Source organism: Schistocerca nitens, chromosome 9 (genome assembly GCF_023898315.1).
Source record: "Schistocerca nitens isolate TAMUIC-IGC-003100 chromosome 9, iqSchNite1.1, whole genome shotgun sequence".
In the NCBI taxonomy this organism is placed as follows: domain Eukaryota; kingdom Metazoa; phylum Arthropoda; class Insecta; order Orthoptera; family Acrididae; genus Schistocerca; species Schistocerca nitens.
Window position 1 is genome coordinate 87078551 of NC_064622.1, and position 21775 is coordinate 87100325.

At 37.5% G+C, this 21775-nt stretch overlaps 1 protein-coding gene across 1 annotated transcript in view; it reads left to right on the plus strand.

The window, feature by feature from the left end:
• Positions 1 to 21083, plus strand: part of LOC126204024 (somatomedin-B and thrombospondin type-1 domain-containing protein-like) — a 388740-nt gene extending 367657 nt beyond the window's left edge. Inside the window, exon 6 of the mRNA XM_049938451.1 lies at positions 16980 to 21083. Coding sequence (XP_049794408.1) covers positions 16980 to 17188 — 209 coding nt within the window. The 3' untranslated portion in view covers positions 17189 to 21083. The remainder of the gene's footprint in view (positions 1 to 16979) is intronic.
• The last annotated feature ends 692 nt before the right edge of the window (positions 21084 to 21775 follow it).

Here is a 21775-nt window from a genome sequence, read left to right on the forward strand (position 1 = left end):
TCATAAAATAACAATAATAATAATAACAACAGACTTTAAGAATAATAAAGAGCATCAAGAATAACAAAAAAATAGCTCTGAGCACTATGGGACTCAACTGCTGAGGTCATAAGTCCCCTAGAACTTAGAACTACTTAAACCTAACTAACCTAAGGACAACACACAAATCCATGCCCGAGGAATGATTCGAACCGGCGACCGTAGCGGTCGCGCGGTTCCAGACTGTAGCGCCAGAACCGCTCGGCCACCAGCGGCCGGCCAAGAATAACAGAATGGCTTATTAGTTTAGTACGTTTGAAGCCACGTTTAGTATAATCAGAAGCAGAAGGGATAATGAAAGAGAAAATGACTGCAAATGACAGTAACAATAACTGTTAAGAGAGATCAGAATTCCGATAGAGAATTGTGTGGGAATGGGGATGAAGAAATGGAGGCGGAGGAGCTGTTGACAAGAGTGGGATGTGGACAAGATAGCTGTTGTGACAGAAGCTGGAATATTAGCTGTGTTTAGAAGTTTGGAAGAAAGTTAATTTCTCTGTTATTTTAGAGCAAGATTAACACATCAACACACACAAAAATCAGACACAAAACAAGAGAAAGCAAAAAAATCAGGAAGTTGGCAAGACTCACAAAACACTGGTGACACTTAAAACACCGAAAATTAGAGCTGAAATGTTGTGTTACAAAAACCTCACTGTCTGCGGAAAACGTGTAGCATCCAAGCGCTTTTCCACATGAGAGAAAACTGCATGGCTTCAAATAATGAGTTAGATGCCTTAGTGTAAGTACCTTCCCGATTTTGCATAAAAAGCTTCCATCGACTGCTTTTAAATCTGTAACCAATATCTGACAACGAAAAAAAAGGAAAAGTTCAATGAAGATGCCTTGCTAGAAAGGTGAAACGTCCTTCGGTGCATAAATAAAATTGAGAAAGGTATTGTGCATGATACAAAAGAGGTTTTCCGTAAACTACTGCAATTTTTAAATCCATAAAAGTTGCGACCAAGGTTTCTGAGACGTTTACCTTCGTTTTAAGGGAAATACCATAACTGGTAGCTCCCTAACATCTGTTCCCAAAGGGGAAACTCTTTGGCGTACTACCAGCCATCTGGTACTAGTAAAAAATAAAAAAACGCTTCACCTACCTCTCCAAAAAATTAATCCATAGCTGTAGCGCAACTCCTAAAATAATATTCATCGCACAGCAGTTTGAACCCCGTCTCTGAGCATAACTAGCGTAAAAATCTTAATGGATCCCGATTGGGGAAACAGTGTACTTGTGATATTTTTATCACACGAGGAAAGCGTTTCTTTTTGCCTCCTCAAACACTCTAAAATTTTTTGTTCATAGTTATTTTACACCTGAAGATAATGTAAACTTTCGGTCACAGAAACAAAGAGTACAAGGTTAAAATCCATGCTATATGTACATGGAATCCGATTTAATTTTAAAAATACATTCAGAAAGCGGAATGAGACGAAATTACTTACAGCAACATGTTTAACACGACCGTGTTGGTAATATTTCACTGAGCCAGTTCTGGTCCTTCAGTCTGCTCCATGAAGCTAAATTAAACAGCTGGTATGAAATACTAATACAAAGGGATTCGCTCACTGAGACACGAAGGGAAAACGCGTGTGAAGTTGTTTTTGCTATCTGCACTCTACTGGGACCACGGATGTTCCTTGTGTAATAAGCCGCAAATCTAAGGGAAATAAATCCTTCAACGGAAAAGTTTGACGTAATTTGGGAGTTTCTGGAGCGCTGCGAACTCCGAGCTATAATGGGCAGACTTATCTAAGCCGAACAGAGTCAACTAATAGGGGTTGATCCCTTAGAAATGATTCCAAAGCACTTGCAGAACTTCCTCGCGAGTTTTCGCACGAATCATTACCGCTAAAGGCACTCGTTAAGGAATTATTCGAGCATATCAAGGATTATTTAGTGATTCCCACTTTGTGACATCGGGCAGGAACCTAGTAGCTAACGCGGAGTACACATTTATGTGAAATTACTAAACAAAACTTTTAAGGTTCTAGGAAACTACAGTAATCCATTATAGGTCTAACCTATCATACGTATCGTTAAAAGAGAATTGGTAAGTTCTTGTCATTTAAGCTTTTTGCATGTAGAGACTTTTCAATAACTCCAAATAAATAAATAAAATCAGAAGACTTACGAACGTGTCACTTTGAACGCTTGGCCAGCTGCAAGCACAATCCAGTTGTAACACATCCTTTGATGTTGCATCGCACTTTATGCTCCAGAGCAATAAAGACTCACAAAAACACGTATCTTAAACAAATACAGGATAAAACTGCTGCCCTCTGTGTAAGGATGCAAATCATGAGAAATAGCTGTAAGATTGTGTTTTTGTGTCAGGGTCAGTAGCAACTGCAAAAAATGCCGGAGAACACGCCTGAGACGGCTAAAATTGACGTGTCGGTTTGCTATCTTAATGTGGAGTCTCTTGACTTCTGTCGACTGTTTCATGGATGTGCTTTCGGGATTCCAGTATGACACACGCCTTTTCTACTCTACAAGTGCTCATAGCTCTCAAGATACACATTTTAGAGCCCATGTTTATCGAACATTTTCTTAATACTACCTCGTCCCAAAATATGGAAAACTAAGAGCTTGCAGCAGACGAAATGTTTTCACAGCATTGAAGATGCACCACTTTTTTTCTTGTTTTGGTCAACACTATCACCTCTGCAAGTTCGACGGTCGATTTCTGGTTCACCACGTGTATATATATATATATATATATATATATATATATATATATATATATATATATATATATATATATATATAATGTGCCCGCACGACGATCTGGGTGGCTTACTTCAATGCAAATTAACTCGAAACGGCCCAACGTATAAGATTTGTTCGCAACAATTATCTGTCAGCACAACCTATCCTGTAACACCCTTACAAGCTTTTCACACAGTATTTTACCAGAAGAGGTTGTGCTGAGAAATAACCGTCAAGGAAAACTTCTGTACGTTTAGCGGTTTCCGAGTTAATTACCACTGGAGTTCGTCGTGCGCGCAAATTCAAGCAGCCTACCAGGGGTGGTGTCGCCAACCGAGTTCTTCGTTTGGTTTTTCTTAAGCTGAACAGATTCAGCTTTAGCTCACCTAGCTTAAATTTTTCACTTCCGAAAAGGAACATTTTAATTGGTAACGAGAATTTCAACGCCATTTTTTTTATTTTTTCCGTGCTGACATGGCTGAATTCGTGCACAGTAGTCTGTTCCAAATCATTGTAATACGGCACGAGCAGTGGAGAACACTAGACGGTTAGAGCTAACCGCGATTACTTGTGTTCCTTCATACTGTCAATTACGTTGCTTGCGGCCAGACGATAGGGAACACTGTTAGCGTGTGCAGTGCGCCTAGTACCTTTTTTTTTATTTTTTTTTTAAATCGTCAGTCTTCTGACTTCCTTGTTGCGGCCCGCCACGAATTCCTCTCCTGTGCCAACTTCTTCATCTCGGGATAGCACTTGCAACCTCCGTCCTCAATTATTTGCTAGATGTATTCCAATCTCTGTCTTCCTCTAAAGTTTTTAGCCTGTAAAGCTCCCTCTAGTACCATGAAAGTGATTCCCTGATGTCGTAACTGCTGACCTACCATTCTATCCCTTCTTCTTGTGAGTGTTTTCCACATATTCCTTTCCTCGCTGATTCTGCGGAGCACCTCCTTATTCCTTACCTTATCAGTCCACCAAATTTTCAACAATCTTCTGTTAGAACTACATCTCAAATGCTTCGAATCCCTTCGGTTCCGGCTTTCCCAAAGTGCATGTTTCACTACCATACAATGCTGTGTTCCAAACTTACATTCTCAGAAATTTCCTTCGTAAATTAAGGTCTGTGTTTGCTACTAGTAGACTTCTCTTGACCAGGAATGCTCCTTTTGCCAGTGTTGGTCTGCTTTTTATGTGCTCCTTACTCCGTCCGTCATGAGTAAACGGCTCCCCGTAAGTTAATGCCTATGGCTAGTTTTCCCTTTGTCAAACAGTAAATGAAGAAAATGCCTCCGTCTTCGTCCACTTACACGTTTCTCAATCAGTCACGTCACTTTCTATTCCCTGTCTTCAAAATAGTTCAAATGGCTCTGAGCACTATGGGACTTAACATCTGAGGTCATCAGTCCCCTACAACTTAGAACTACTTAAACCTAACTAACCTAAGGACATCACACAAATCCATGCCCGAGGCAGGATTCGAACCTGCGACCGTAGCGGTCACGCGGTTCCAGACTGAAGCGCCTAGAACCGCTCGGCCACGCCGGTCGGCTCGCCCGTTTTCATAATTTTTCCTTTTATCACGTTCCATTCTATTTTCTTTGTCTTCTGTTACCCCTAGTGCACCTCCCCTCCGCCCCTTTCTTTCATGTCCATTGCTGCTAGAAGTCAAAGTTTGAAACTGCTTTTCCGAGGCTTGTCTCAGTTGTTGTACTCATGAACGAATGTAAAGTACGCTTATTTTTCTCTCTCTGTGCACTACAGTAATATCTAACTGTTTTATGCTGTTGTATGCTATATGTACAGATTATAGCAATGAATGTAAGTGCAGAACGTGTGTAGTGCCTAGTAGACAGGATATAAAATGTAGACTGGCAATGGCAAGGAAAGCTTTTCAGAAGAAGGGAAATTTGTTAACATCGAATATAGAGAAAGTATTTGTGTAGAGTGTAGCCATATATGGAAGTGATACACACATACATACATATAATGTAGACAAGAAGAGAATAGAAGCTTTCGAAATGTGGTGCTACAGAAGAATTCTGAAGATTAGATGGGTAGATAATGTAACTAATGTGGAGGTACCGAATAGAATTAGGGGGAAGAGAAATTTGTGTCCCAACTTGACAAGAAGAAGGGATCGGTTGGTAGGCCAAGTTCTGAGGCATCAAGGGATCACCAGTTTAGTGCTGGGGGGAGTATGCAGGGTAAAAATCGTAAAGATAGACCAGCCTGGGAAGGATGTAGGTTGTAGTAGTTATTCGGAGATGATGAGGCTTGCACAGGGTAGAGTAGCATGGAGAACTGCATCAAACCAGTCTCCGGACTGAAGACCACAACGACAGCATTGTGTATGAGTACAGATATTTCTGTTTGGCACAGAGGACTCTGTACTACATTACATCAATGGTTACTTCATTTGCAGATTAATAATTATAATAAAAGAAAATACAGTCTCTAGTAGTTTGTAATGTAGATTACCTTTTTTTTTAAATCGTGTTGTTAGATAATTTCGACTTGTCATTTTCAAGCACATGTGTACTGTAACCTCCCAACAGAAAAGTTCCGAAACCTCCCAATAGTAAAAAATATAACTATAACATTGACATTTAGCGTAACCTCCCAATAAATAAATTGCGTAACCTATGAATAATAAAATGTGAGTAATCTCTCAATAAAAAATTGTGGCTCAGTTATAACCTTCCAATAATTGACTGTGAATTTAAACTGGTAAATTTAGGACGTCAGCAGTGCTGCGTCATGGCCCTGAAAATTCATTCTGAATAAATTGAAAAATCTTACCTCAATTAGGTCGCCGGGTAACGCGTATATATCTGCTCCTATAAGAAATTTTTCTGGCGCAGCTCAGTGCAATGCTGGCCGATAGATTTGTCATGTATAAAAGAAACAACTGATTTTTCATTTCAATAAACGGGATGACCAAGGATTGGAGAAATTAGTAAATTCTTTAAATTGAAATGAATGATTGTCAAAAGTTACTTTTTATGAGAAAGATTATTACTAAGAGATTTTTTAAAACATTTACATGGGACTTGATATAACAATACTAGATATGCGCGAGGCTGCTTTTACCTTATACTACAACGCTCAGGCTCCGCCATTGCTGCACACGACCGGCCCAGCCAACACGATACACCAGACTGCTGGCAATTACTTACTTCTCCTGCTACACAGTTCCTACTGCATACAACACTGCTCTCTGGTCTGAGATTCTCTTATACCTTACATATCGCAGGCAGCGCGTAAGCAATCCATCGAAATTACATCTGCTCAAGTGCGCTAGCAACGAATTTCTTAATCATGGACCTCTTACATAATAACCCTCCACTGGGGGGTGGGTGGGGGGGGGCAAAAATTTGGCAGCGATAGTGAGTCAATTGGACTTGCCATGAGAAACAGATTTTTTCTATAATCTATTTAGTTTACTAAGTCTACAGTCATAAAGTATATACATATATATATAACATTAAGTACAGAACGTATTAAGAAATGAAATAGAGTGCACACACACTGAGTTCAGAACGTAATAAGAAATGACCAAATGTATACGCAATGAGTACAAAATATATTAACAAATGACAAAGTGCACACGCACTGTATAAGTGTTTAGCATTTTTAAAAGAACTGAATACATTAAGAAATGAAATAAAATGCACACGCACTGTATAAGTCTTCAACATTTTTACACGAACTGATCTCATTAAGAGATGAAATAATGTGCACACACACTGTATAAGTCTCTAGCATTTTTTTACAAGAACTGAATACATTAACAAATGAAATAAAGTGCACACGCACTGCAAAAGTCTTTAACATTTTACAAGAACTGGATACATTAAATTAAACATATCAAGGAGTGAAATAAAGTGCACACGCACTGTAGAAGTCTTTAGCATATTTAGGACAACTGATCTTATTAACAAATGACATGAAGTGCACATGCACTGTATATGTCTTTATCATTTTACAAGAATTTAAACATATTGAGAAATGAAATAAAGTGCACACGCACAGCATAAGTCTATACCATTTTACAATAATTTAAACATATTGAGAAATGAAATAAAGTGCACACGCACTGTAAAAGTCTATCATTTTTACGAGAACTAGGAAAGGAATTGGAAGGATAGCATCATGGTTGTAGCACAGTAGGTTGCATGTAGCTGCACTGAAAGTCCGTATCTTTCTACAGAAGCGCAACACCAAGTGAGACAATCTGAAGTTCTCTTCCCTGAAGTATTTATCAGTGTAGCCAAGACACTGAAATATTACATTAATATTGTATGTTGTCACTTTGGTAGTACATTAGGTACACCAAACAGTAGGCCCATAATAACATCTCCATCGTTCAAGGTGGTGGACAGCTTGATATGTCAACACCACATTCTTGTAGAATGCATACTCTTACATCAACGCAGAATTAGTGCAAAAACCAAATATAGTGCTCCATGATCATGAGGATGGACAGGACAAACGGATATTGCAGTAATTGCTGGTAATTAGGTCAGAAGGTGAAGGACACATTAAGTCTTATGCTAGTCATCATAGAATTACACTAGTGTATCAACCGATCTGAATAATTATTGGCATTCATTGGCTATTTACACAGCGGCCAGTTACAAAGCATTTTTTATGCATTATTCAGAAGTCACCATTCAAAATGAGTTAATTATTGGCATAGCATTTATGCATAAGTCATCTAATTATAGTAATCATTGGCATCATAACTCATCTCATTACACTTTACAGTAATCATTGGCATGGCATTTATGCATAAGTCATCTCATTACAGTAATCATTGGCATCATAAGACATCTCATTACAGTAATTATTACAGAACATTATTCATTAAGTCATCTAATTACAGTAATTAATGGCATAGCATATTCATGAGTCATCTTATTACAGTAATTATTGGCATCATGTCATCTCATTACAGTTTACAGTAATAATTGGCATTGCATTTATGCATAAATCATCTCGTTACAGTAATCATTTGCATCATAAGACATCTCATTACAGTAATTATTGGCATTCATTGGCCAGTGACAAGGCATTTACTATGCATTATTCAGAAGTCATCATTCAAAACAGGAGTTATTGCGTGTAGCATCAAATTGAAGTGTTTATATATGCTACCATGCAAGTGACATAAGACATATTTAAAATGTAACACATTGTAACTATTACTCAAGGTCTGTAGTCCAATAATACGTAGATATAATGGATTCAATACAACAGAGAAATTTGTATTATATTTAGGACTAGAAATACTGTATATCTTAAACTGGTAGCATTATTTAGTTATATACTGGCAATAGCTGGGACTGGTAATAAAATTTTTTTTTGCTAGCAATGCATTGCGTTGGTATCGATAATTAATGGCTGGGGCATGAAAATATTTGCTTTTGACTTATTACTGGAAATAAGGATTAATAACGTCATTCCTCATGAGTCAGCTGTAGCAAGGTTATGAAACAAGTAGAGTATATGTGATCACATTCATGAATGATACACACAAATGGGTAAAAAAAAATGCAAGTATCAGAACAGGTTTCATAACTAAGTGTTTATAGCATATTAATATCATGAAAAGCTTCTCCTGGAAAAAATACAAAATCGATTATTGAGCTGAAAGAAGAAATGCATATTATGCTGAAAAGTAGTGAACTTCGAATTAACAGGTAATGAAACGTGTACTTAATATGTATGTACTCTAGCTGTCTTTCCCAAAACATTCAATCATTATACAATGCGACATAAGACATACTGTCAAAATGAACTGCAACAAATACTTAAATAACTACATAGTATTTCTTAACTAACAGAAAATATGTAACTTCATCATTATCATCATCTGCAAAGAAAAACTTCATTATTCATATTGTCATAACTTCATACAACTATTCATCATCATTTATTATCATCTGCAAAAAATAGATACTTCATTATTCATTATTCATATTACCATTTACTTCATACAGCTATTCATAGTATAGAGTTTCTTACTTCTAGCATATTTCATCACTAAAATTAACATGTGTAGTTCTGTCTGACAGCTTGCTCAATCACCTCATATTATGAAAGAAAAATCATTACTCAAGACTGCTATCATACGATGTGTATAGTATATTCTGGTTAATGCTTGATTCATTTCGTATGGAGTTAATTACATCCTGGAATGTGAGTATGTGTGTATCCCAATCAATATGTTTTTTATGGCAGTATATTCTACATAGTTTACCAATTTCTTTCATTAGTCGTTCACAAGGGTTCGAAGAAGCGTGATACTTGGATATATAGATCGGAGAAATGTTTCTAGCTCGTAACATACGTGTCCATATCGCAGATCTAAACTGTGGTCCATTGTTGGAAATTACTTTCAACACATGCCCTACATGCAACAGAAAATGTTTTACAAATGCATTCGAAACAGATTTAGCAGTAGCTTTGCGTAACGGAGTGAAGGTAACAAATTTCGAAGTGAGTTCAACAGCGACAAAGCAAAAACCTCTATTAGTTCTGGGAATCTGACCAAAAATGTCTACAGCGGCCATGTGTCTCAATTTAACGGGTACAATGGGATGTAACGGAGGAATATGTGAAGTCGTGTCTGATTTAGCTTTCTGGCAGATTTTACATGACGCTAAAACTCGTCGAATACGTTTCTCCATTTTGGCAAAATAACAGTTCTGTCTCAGTATAAGAAAACATTTTCTGGCTCCATAATGTGCGTAACTTAAATGAGTATACCAAATTAATTTGTTAACAAGTTCGTCAGGAATGCACAATAACCAACTGTTGCTGCCAGGGTGAGAGCGGCGAAACAGAATGTTATTGCGTACAGTGTAATGGTTTCTAGTGGTAACATTATTCCTATCTTGCCAAAGGTGTTTAATTTCTTTCCATACGTTGTCTTTACTCTGCTCTAGTGCTGTATCTCGTAATGACGACGAAATGAAATTTTCGGATGCAACTTGTTGAATATACATGACGCTAAAATTTGCTTGGCAGAAGTTGGTTGCGATGTCTTGCTGATTGTTGCCGAGAGAACGGTATAGTGCGTCTGCTACAATATGTTGTGTCCCTGGAATGTGAACAATTGTAAAATTAAATTCCTGTAAATAAAGTTTCCATCTGCTTAACCTGTCGTGTGTAAATTTTGCGGAAAGTAAAAACTGTATAGCTCTATGATCAGTGTAAACGGTAGTATGTCTTCCATAAAGAAAATGCCTAAATCTGGTAAATGCCCATACAACACATAATGTTTCAAGTTCTGTAACAGAATAATTGCGTTCAGCAAGTGACAGAATACGACTTGCAGAGGCGATGTTTTTAATTACTGTATTACCGTCTTCTCCAATTTCCTGAAAAATGTTTACGCCTAAAGCTGTGTTAGAACTGTCGGTGGCAATGGAAAAATTTCTAGTAAGATCTGGGTGTGATAAAAGAGGTGCACTCAACAAGGCATGTTTCAAATTAACAAATTCAGAATGTGCTTGGCTATCCCAAGACCAAATAGCGTTTTTACCCGTCAATTGGCATAATCTACGGGTGTCTAAAGCAGAGGAATGAATAAATTTACAGAAAAAGTTAATTAATCCCAGCAAGCTGCGTAATTGTTTCTTTGTCGTTGGAACAGTAATGTCACGTAAAGCTTGAAGTTTTTCCGGGTCAGGCGCAATGCCTTCTGCTGAAATTACAAGTCCAAGAAATTTTATGGAAGTTTTGCCAAAGTGCGATTTGCTAAGATTAACTGTGAGTCCTTGTGCACGAAAAGTTTGCAACAGTTGTTCCAGAATCAGATTATGTTCAGACCAGTTAGCTTCTGCAATAAGAATGTCGTCTACATATGTTGTGATTCGGCCTTTAAGTTCTGTCGGAAGTATAGTATTCAAACCGCGAATAAATGCAGCTGAAGAAATTGTTAGACCGAACGGTAATTTGCAAAACTGATAACAGTCACCAAAACAGAGAAAAGCTGTGTACTTTCTGCAGCTCGTATGGAGCTAGATTTGCCAAAATCCCGATTTCAAATCTAATGTGGAATAAATAGCAGTACCATGAAATTTCTGTAAAAGTTCTTCTAGTGTCTGTGGGCGATCTGTTTCATTAATAATAATGCCGTTGACATGACACGAATCAAGCACGAGTCGAAGTGAACCACCCTTTTTCTTAACAATATGGAGCGGGTTTATGTACGGACTAACTGCCGGTTCAATAATTCCTTGGTCTAGCATAGCTTGTAATTCTTTCTTAACTTGTTCTCTGTGGATATAAGGAATGGGATAATGTTTAGCTTTAAATGTGTCGTGCTGTTTAACTTGAAATTCATACATAAAACCGGACATAGTACCAGGGACGTTGTCAAAAACTGGAGCTTGCTGTAAAAGAATATTGCGTAGTTGAGTACGTTCGTCGTCTGTATTTGCACTGCTTTGTTTTACTTTATCAGAAATCATTTGCATAACGTCATAGTCGGCTTCGTCTGGTGTATAATAGTTGTGTACGTACGTATCTGTGAACAATGTGGAATGACAGTCCGTGTTACGCGATGTAGAAAAGACTTCTGTTCGATTAATTGCCTGTTCATCTGCAGATAAGGCGTGCTGAAATTGTAATGCCAGTTGTACATTCTCATCCTTTTACATTAAATAGGAATTTTGAAAGTCAATAATTGCGTCATGTTGTACCAGAAAATTAGTACCTAAAATAACGTCTGTTGTCAATAAGGGAACAATCCAAAAATTTGAGTGGAACGTATGACCTGCAATACAAAATGATAAGTGTGTCTGTAGTTTTACATCTATTCCTCTACTAGATACTGCTCCTTTTACTTTAGTTTTGCCTAATGGTAACGTAGGATAAATATTCTCTTTGTTACATTCATTGAAGGTTTCTTCATTTATGACTGACATAGGTGATCCAGAATCGATTACTGCTGAAAATTTGGATGATCCAATCTTTACTTCAATGACAGGGTGAGAAATGGTTTTGTGAATAACTGGTTTTTCATGCAAAAGAGTGTCTCGGATGTCGTCAAAAGTAATAACATTTTCGTGAGCAAGATTCTCTGTGTCAAAAGTATTGCTTGCGTTCCTGGAATATGCAACCTGTACTGTATCTAGTCAAGTTCTATCTGACGTGCTGTTATTTGCGGGAGGATGCTGTGGTTCAAATGGCTCTGAGCACTATGGGACTCAACTGCTGAGGTCATTAGTCCCCTAGAACTTAGAACTAGTTAAACCTAACTAACCTAAGGACATCACAAACATCCATGCCCGAGGCAGGATTCGAACCTGCGACCGTAGCGGTCTGGCGGTTCCAGACTGCAGCGCCTTTAACCGCACGGCCACTTCGGCCGGCGAGGATGCTGTGGCATTTCAACTATTTCTACTATTCTGTTATTTCTTCCTGACGTATTAGGTTCGGGATGATATCGACTGTCTGGTTCGTTCATGATAATTTGTTGTTGCGGATGATTCTGCTGCTGGAAAGACCTACTGTTATTAAATGTACGCTGAAATCTGTGCTCATTACTTTTACGTCTGTCATGATAGTCATTGCTATACGGCGCGTTGCGATAGGAATTGAAATGTGTCTTCTGTACGTTGTGATTTCCTTGTTGCTGTGCATTACTATTTGGTGGAGCCGACGCTATACGTGTAGGCGTCGAAACATTAAGACTTGGTTGACCTTGCAGACTACATTGTTGGTTAGGTATGCTAATCGGTTGGTTTTGTTGCTGTTGTGCGGAGAAGTCTCTATTGTTGCCAAAATGTGTTTGCTGTTGCTGATAATTTTGATGATACTGATAATTAAAATTTTGTCTCTTATTAAAATTCGGGTGGTTGTCAGTCCTGGAGCATCTATCACCTTTGCTATTAAAATAGCGTGGCTGATCGTAATTGCCGTATGCTTGGCGGCCTTGGTTATGATGTGAAAAATTTCTGATTGCTGAACTTCCAAAAGCTGTAACAGATCTCTAAATGCCGAAATATTTTCTTTCTGCTGTCCTGTTAAAAGAGATACTCTTAACGATCGTGGTAATTTAGAAATACACAATTGGATAAGTGCTGATTCACTGTATGACTCACTTAAGTATTGGTTTTGTTGCGTGACAGTGGGAAAATTTGAGTTCTCATAATTTGGTAAGCTAATTAATTGATCCTTGATTCCGCGCTGTGTCGTCTTCGACCAATACGCTGACAGAAAAGCATTCTGAAATTCTTCTACCGAATAACACTTTCTCGCGATCGGTCTCATACGAGTTGCCGGTTCGCCTTCCAAAAAACTGCAAATAAATTCAAGTTTGTGTGTTACGGGCCAAGTTGGTGGAAAAGCAAAGCTAAATTGTTGTATCCAATCCAAGGGGTGAATCTGTGTTCTGTCATTCTTAAATACTTTAAATTTCCTAACGGATAGAAAGTGCTTGTAATCAAAATTTTCGTCTCTGAATGTCTGAGCCGGCTCAGGATTGTATGATAATCTGTTTGTCTGTGGCTGTTCGGAATCTAAGTCACGTACTCTCTGTAAATTACCTAAATTATACTGGCTGTGAGAGTGTGAGAAATGTTCGGAAAGTGGTGTATGCTGTGACGTGTTAAAGGCTGTAACTTTTTTCATTTCAGTCATTTCTTGCTGTAAAGATGACAATTTTCTACGTAATGTATTATTGGACGAACCTATCTCACTGGTTGTCTGCTGTAAGTTTTGGAATTCGGGTGTTTGATTGAACGAAATTGGTGACGTATCGTCTGATTTGGTGTCATTGTTATTTTCGATAACATCAATACGACTGACCAATTCATCGATTTTTTCAGTCAGTGCTTTTACCTGATCGTCATTTTTAGTGTCACAAACATTAACTTGTTTTTTGATTTTCCGGGTGATTTTGTTCTATTTTTTAACGTCTGCTTTAATGGTATCGGGATCCTGTATTAATTCCAATTGTTCAAGTCTGCTGGTCATCGTCTGAAAGTCTACTGTGTGTGTGTGTGTGTGTTTTTGTTTTAAGAGCGGAGATTTCATGATGCAATTCAGTGTTCAACTGTTTGATAGTATTAATTTCGTCTGATACTGTAGCAATGTTGTTGTCTACGTACGTTTTTGCTTTCGTAAACAATTTACGCTTATCTTCCTGTCTCTGTGCAGTAATTGTTTCCATGACTTGTTTCTTTAGATTGTTCTGTTCCTGTATGGATTTATGGTAATGCGTTTCACTGTTTTGTAGGTGGTGATTAAAACGTTCGTCAATCTGGCTGTTTTGTTCATCAAATTTCTGATCTACTTTCGCATCAAGTGTGCGTGAAAGTTCTGATGACATTAATTTAAACTCGTCGCGTAACTGTGTTGCGTTTTCAGAACATTGTTTAGCGACTGCACTAATTTCATCTCTAAGTAATTTGGTTGTGGCTGCATGTGTATTACTTAATTCTTGTGCCACAGATCTAATTTCTTCACTACTGTTCCTAGCACAAGCCTTAATTTCCTCACGTAATTGTTCTTTAGTATCATGACACTGCGCGGCAACGGCTGTAACCTGTTCACTAAGTTGTTTGAAATTGTTGTCTTGTTTTTCATTCGACTGTCTGAGATTTTCATTAAGTTGTTTGTTCGATTCATTAAGGTTGTCGTGTTTTTCATTCAACTGTTTGAGATTTTCATTAAGTTGTTACTTCGATTCATTAAGGTTGTCGTGTTTTTCATTGAGTTGTAGTAATAATGGCATAACTTTATCCAACCCAAAATTAGCGACTCTATTTTCTGTGCTGTGTGATGATGTATCTGCATATGTCACGTTTTGTGTAACCGTTTCGTCATTGTCTGATTCATGAAAAGGTCTGTTAATCGGATGTGCTCTGTTGGTCACTACATCGGAATCAAATAAATCTGACGCGTTTTGTGTATATCGTTCACCTTCGAAAGAAACATTTGTCTGTTCACTGTCTAAACTTTGCTAATCAGGTGTTTCAAAATGGGTAGCGTTCACTGTAACAGAACGTGCCGCGTCATCAGTTGTCGTTAAATTAACAGAGGACACAATTGAATTTGTTTGTTCATCATTAGAATTAAAATCATTACTAGTGGTCGGTACGCACTGATTATCTGTAATTAGAGGATTATCATTATGACACTGAGTGTCGCTAGTATTATCGGTCAAATTATTCGAGTCGGCTTTCTCACTCATTGCACATCGCGATGTACTGTTAACAGTTTTTCGCGGCATTTTTACAAATCAAAGCTAAGCACAAACTCAAACAAAGACAAAGCAAAAATGGAACAAATACAATTACAACAAAGAGCAATAAATTGCCGGTGATCTGTGAAAGAAAGTGTGACAAGTAAGTAAATGCGTTGCGCGAGATGCAAACTCCATTTAACATTAAGTCAATAAGAGCAGATATATATCTGACTACTTCTCAGAAATTCACAAAAATACGATCCTGGCCGGTTGTCGCCAAGTGTAACCTCCCAAACATTATTAAGAGATTTTTAAAACATTTACATGGGACTTGATATAACAATACTAGATATGCGCGAGGCTGCTTTTACCCTATAGTACAACGCTCAGGCTCCGCCATCGCTGCACCACGACTGGCCCAGCCAACACGATACACCAGACTGCTGGCTAGCAACAACTACTACAACTGCTACACAGTTCCTAGAGAAAGATTATTAGTAAGAGATTTTTTTTAAAACATTTACATGGGACTTGATATAACAATACTAGATATGAGCGAGGCTGCTTTTACCTTATACTACAACGCTCAGGCTCCGCCATTCCTGCACACGACCGGCCCAGCCAACACGATACACCAGACTGCTAGCAACTACTTCCTTCTACTGCTACACAGTTCCTACTGCATACAACACTGCTCACTGGTCTGAGATTCTCTTATACCTTACATATCGCAGGCAGCGCGTGAGCAATCCATCAAAATTACATCTGCTCAAGTGCGCTAGCAACGAATTTCTTAATCATGGACCTCTTACACTACTATTACGTATTAAATTTCTTAATTGGCAAATTATTTTTCACTGCACGTAAAATGTGAAAGTTATGTTCCATCCTTAAATTGTGAATGGATCCATACTGGTATGCCAACTGTGAAGATCATATTGCGGACTTTGCTCTAAGTAATACAGCTTGAGAACCAACTTAGAGGGAAGTTGGCAATAATATGTTTACAGTTCTCATATCAATGTGGATCCATTCACATCGTAAGAATAGGATATGACGTCTACTTTACATGTGTACAATTACGACAAAAAAAAATGGCCCTGAGCACTATGCGACTTAACTTCTGAGGTCATGAGTCGCCTAGAACTTAGAACTAATTAAACCCAACTAACCTAAGGACATCACACACATCCATGCCCGAGGCAGGATTCGAACCTGCGACCGTATCGGTCGCTCGGCTCCAGACTGTAGCGCCCAGAACCGCACGGCCACTCCGGCCGGCCTACAATTACGACATGTAATACGTTTAGAGTACACATGTGCTACAAAATGACAAGTCGTCGAAATTTGCTAATAGCAGGTTTAAGTGAAGGTCATCTATATTAAAGAGCGTATTTTCTTTTGTAGAGCAATTGGAAGCTGTGGATTCCCACAAAAACAATAATAATAATAATAATAATAATAACTGCTGTTACAAGCTGTATATTTTTAGGTTAGATCTCCAGCTACTTAATGTTTAGTGCGTAATGTTTATTTTCTCCTGGGCAGCAGCTAAAGTGTTGAAGTGTGGAGGTTAGTCTATACTGACAGGAGCAGTCCACTAACGGTGCATTTACGGCCATGCAGAAAACATCACGTCATAAAGTCTGTGACGTGTGTGTGGGAAGACCAGTTTATGCAGACAACCAACCAACATACTGATGTGTGCACATATTAAAGTAGCACATATAAAAATTCCTAACTTATACCCATTATATCCTACATAACAGTCTGCCGACATTTTGGTAATAGCGGTTATTTTTAACGAAGTTACTATTTAGTGGCCACTAAATCATCATTGGACTCGTTTTGTTTTTCCCGTCAGAATTTTTTATTTTACCCCTTGGGGCTAGTTACTGACAGGTTGGGAACCACTGTCCTAGTTAGATGTTAAGAGGTGTCCTGGTGACTCTAATCTTGTAAGGTTGAATAAATAAGTAAATAAATAGAAATATAATGTGGCCGTGTGTCGGGTTGCAGGAGAACGCGTGTGCGTGCGCTGCGAGTCGCAGGCCTTGCGTCCGGCGCTGGGCTACCGGTGCGCGGGGCCAGGCGTGGCGGACCGCGGCACGCGCTGGACAGCCCTGTCAGCACCGCACTGCCACGGCAAGTGGCTGCGCCTCTCGCACCACGACGACCAGCCGAGCTGCCCAGCGTGCGCCAATGGCGCCTCCTTCATCTTCGTCTGAGCGGCGCTGCTGCGGACCGCTCGCCACCCGAACACACAAAACAAAAACACAGAAACACACAACACACACAGACACTCACACCCACACACGTGCACACACATTCCCATTCCCAAAAACGCGCGACGACGAGTCACACACGATTTCAGCGCGCTGCGTGCCAGCGAAGTTCCGGCGCTCGGTTGCTGTGTCGTCATTCAGGGGTGTCCACAAATGAGGGCCTGATGTAATATTCGGCGCCGAAATTTCGCAGATGGCCAAATATACATTTATTGCACTTTTCATTATTTTGTGTTCGTTACCAATTTTGAAAGGAGGGGAAAAAAAGGAAAACAAGAAAGGAAACAGAGGAGACCCTGCAGCTCAGTTACTATACTTTAATCTGTAAACCGTGACTCGCATTTAGAGACGGCCACACAGAATTATGTGGAGTGCTATTAGCAACGAATCATAGTAGACAGTACGAGAATCTTGTTGTTTCACTGGTTCAGTTTATACAAAAATATAACGACCAAATGTATAGCGTATGGGATGTTCCAAGTACCTATTACATACTTCTAGAGATAGCACCGGAAACGCTAAAGATAAATGTTGCATGCCATGTTTCGGGAAGGGACGTTTCCGTGGTGAAGGGATAATTGAACTTAGTCACTGTTTCGCTTTACCGGATTCGGTCAAGCATCTTCAGACTTTATGTATCACAGGCGGTATTGGCGAACAAAGTAAACGCTATATCCATGATCGAACTCAAACACACATCGCAAATGCTTAATGATTGTAATCCTGTTCTGTGATTGCGCCTCAAATAATAATAAAAAAATGTCTCGAATTGACTTGTACACTTTCGAAATCAGAGTAATTCACTGTCTCATTTATACAGTCCTGTGATAACACTTGGACGTGTAAATGCTCGGTATTACTCGACGCAGCACATTCCTTACGCATCTATGTGATTATGGGATAACAGAAACAGCCTAGTGTTCATAAAAAGAACTAATTTTCTTGCAAGGTTTTTAATCAGGGGATTTGTGATGATTACAGTGAAGTGATTCTGCTGCAATTGTTGAGATAAACAGTTCTACCTTTGCTGTTACACGTTACAGGATAAGCAGTTGTATCTCATTATAAATTAGCAACAACGGCTATAGAACTCACATTCTTAAAGAGCAATAATATTTACAAGAATAGACGAATTTCACAGCTGAAGATGAGACTTTATAAAGCTGAATAGTTTCATAAAGTAATTTACAAACCAATAACTGTTTAAAATGCTGGATTTTATGGTTGGTGGAAACTTATCTGAATGTGTTACTCTGTCACTGTCTTAAATATGCGTTGAACAGGACATGATGATAACTGGATCACACCAAATCATTAAGAATATCCTGTATTTCACCAGTGATTCTGGTATATGAAATTTCTTTTATAAATTAGACTAGTGATTCAGATTTTGTTTTTTAGATATGAGAAAATCTCTAGAAAGTTTTGTCAGAGTATTTACATGATTTGTTAACTTCTAACACAAGGAGAAGTTTGCTTAATGCATCACATTTATTGCTGCTGTTACACTACCAAGAACGAACAATCATAGTGTTCTAACAGAATTTACTTCACAGTTTGTACAAAAGTGATTTTCTGAGACAAGGCAAGCAGTAAATTATCAATAATGAATAGCTGCAGTACATGATTTCATTATAGAAGTACTGCTCCAGTTTTCTTCTAAAGGAACACACATTTTAGTTTGGCTAGTTGAAGAACTCGGTTGGGTAGCCCAACCAATCATTGTTGTTTAAGACATTATCTTTAGTTGTCAATAACGTACTTAAGTGCAGCAAACTGGAGAGTTCTAGTATGTTCTGAAGTCTAGAAACACTTTACACTGAAATTTTGGTATGACCTTAGGCCATTCACAGAGCAGGTTTTTATTAGTGAATTAAAGATGAAAATAATGAGGCAAAAAAAGGTAGAACAATTGTATAATCATCCTTTCCAGTGCAGGGTCTCTCATAACTGAATTTCTGTAACTATAAGAAAATAAGTTAGTAAGGAATATATATGCATTAAGTGCAGTTTTATGAACTCATAATTTATGAAATACACAGAACTATGCTTTAGATGTAGATCCAATAATAATACTTAAAATATTTCTTTATTAAGGTTTACACAGAATAAGTCAAACAATGATATGAAATATGTTGAATAGTGAAATACTAATGTTGTAAAATTATTAATGCAATCACAGTTTGTTGAACAATGAAGATTGTACTTTTGAATGATGTAATTTGTAATCCAAACACAGCTATTTTGTTACGTTTTTACTTTAGATGATAAACAAAATAAATAGATTGAAATATTTGAATAGAATGTTTACTATAGGCCAGATTATTTGAGTAGTTACAAAATGCAGAAGGAAATTTGAGGGGTACAAGGAACGACATATTTTAATTTGTTAGTATTCTGTTTAATTTCTCAGCTTATCAGCTGTCCAATAGCCTCATATTCAATATCACATTCAGTACACTGTTTCTTTGAAATGTGATTCTGTATCTCTTAGCTAGTCCAAATTTTATGGCACTCTCCAGATACCACTATCTCCAAATCATACAATGCTTTCTTAACTGAGATTATTAATCTTTACTGGCGTCTGACAAAATATGAGGTGTTCTTAACAGAAACATGTTAGTGCAAAATAGAGATTGTTTTCCATCATGTCATCATTAGGTTATACACTATGACACTCCATTAATGGACCCCCTGAATGAGAATTACAATTGTGTAATATGTACTGATGTATAGTATGTAATGACATCTTGTTCTTATCTTTTTCTTAACAAACATCATGTAGAGGTATTCATCCAGAAAAAGTGTTGCAGGTATAATCCAGAGTAATACAATTACATAACTACATTCTCAATCAGCCACAATAACAGTTTTTTCTGTCCTATGTTCATATATTTATTTAGGAATGGGATTGTGGGAGAACATTCATTAATGCAGAAAATGGCTGGGTGAATGAATATATATGAACATAAAGAGTATTAATCATAATTGCATCTAATTTTGTAGCCCATAATGACATACTTTTAGTGTGGCACATAACTTACATTTCTTTAATACTGGTTCTATCACCTGTATTACTTACAAACATCTTAATTTGTGTGATTATACAGTTCATTGCTTGATTGATTAATTCATGTAATCTGCAGTTTATTGTGTAATTCATGTTTATTAGCTGGGTGCTGTTTAAGTAACTTTTAATTAATTATTCATTATTAAACACACACTACTGTCTTTCCTAGCAGTACATTCATTGTGACTTGAAGTGGATAAGAGCTTCACACTCACAGAAGTAAAGACTTTAAAGTAACTTGAAGTAAGATTCAATTAGAGATGTTCTTTTCAGAATGTTAGTTCTGTTGGTAAACTACTATAGAGAACTGAATGAAGTGTGAACGTTTTTGAGTGTCTGAGACATTGTCATTGTTGTTTGGTTGAATTAAGAAGGACTAATAAGTATACTATAACAATAATGTTAATGATAATAATGTTTAATATTTGGTATATATATTTTTAGAAATTGTTTCATTGATAATTTTCAGTGAACTGGAAACAATTCACCATCACAATATTTTATGAATAGTACTTTATCTTCATTTTGCAGATAGGAGCTGATTAAAATTTTTGTGAAACAGTAATTTTAAATGCATCTCTGAAGAAGTCATAGTGCACTTTTGTGCCAATGACTGCTTTGTTTTTAGAGCTATTGTTTAAGATAAATATTTGTATAGCATATCATTTTATAAGGAATGTCATTTAGTAATATCAGCCAGAACACATCCTAAAAGCATATCACAAAACTTTTTTATTTCGTATGAATCAAAGGTCGATGTAATGAAATAGGCAATAAATACAATTAAACTGAGATAACTCTGTTTCTTACCCATAACCGGCACATTTCACTTATTAATTCCTATAATCATTTCTGTGAGCATCACTACTTCGGAGCACAACAGAACCAAAGAATAATTATTTTATAATAAAAAAAGTGGATGATGAAGTAGAGCGCTTTATAAAGCCAGTCTCGTAGTACATGTATCATTTACAATTTCAACAATGAAGACATTAGAGAGTGAAGACAAAAAGTTAATTTATGTCGTAAAACAGCAAGCAGATTTTAGTGTAAGATGGCACTTAATTTATATGGTTGCACTCGAGATATCCTTGCACATCTTTTGGTGTGCTCCGTCGTAAAATGCAACAAAATTTTTGTGTTCAATGAACAAGGTAAATTACTTGTGTGTAATGATGTGAAGCAGTCTCTTACAGGTATTCACCATTAATTTGTGAAACGTTAAGAAAGATTATGTGAAAATATTTGCAGTGACAGGAGATGTAAGTGTTTATGTCTAATGAGAATTACTAGCTTTTGCAAGATTTAGCAGTTTCCTTTTATGAGTTGTGCCATACAGCCAACCAGTTGCAACAAGACTTTACTTTAACCTGGTTTTGACACCAACTATGGGTGTCTTCATCAGAAAATCCAAAACAATTACATGTAGTAATAGATGAACAGATTTTCGAGCAAAGTGC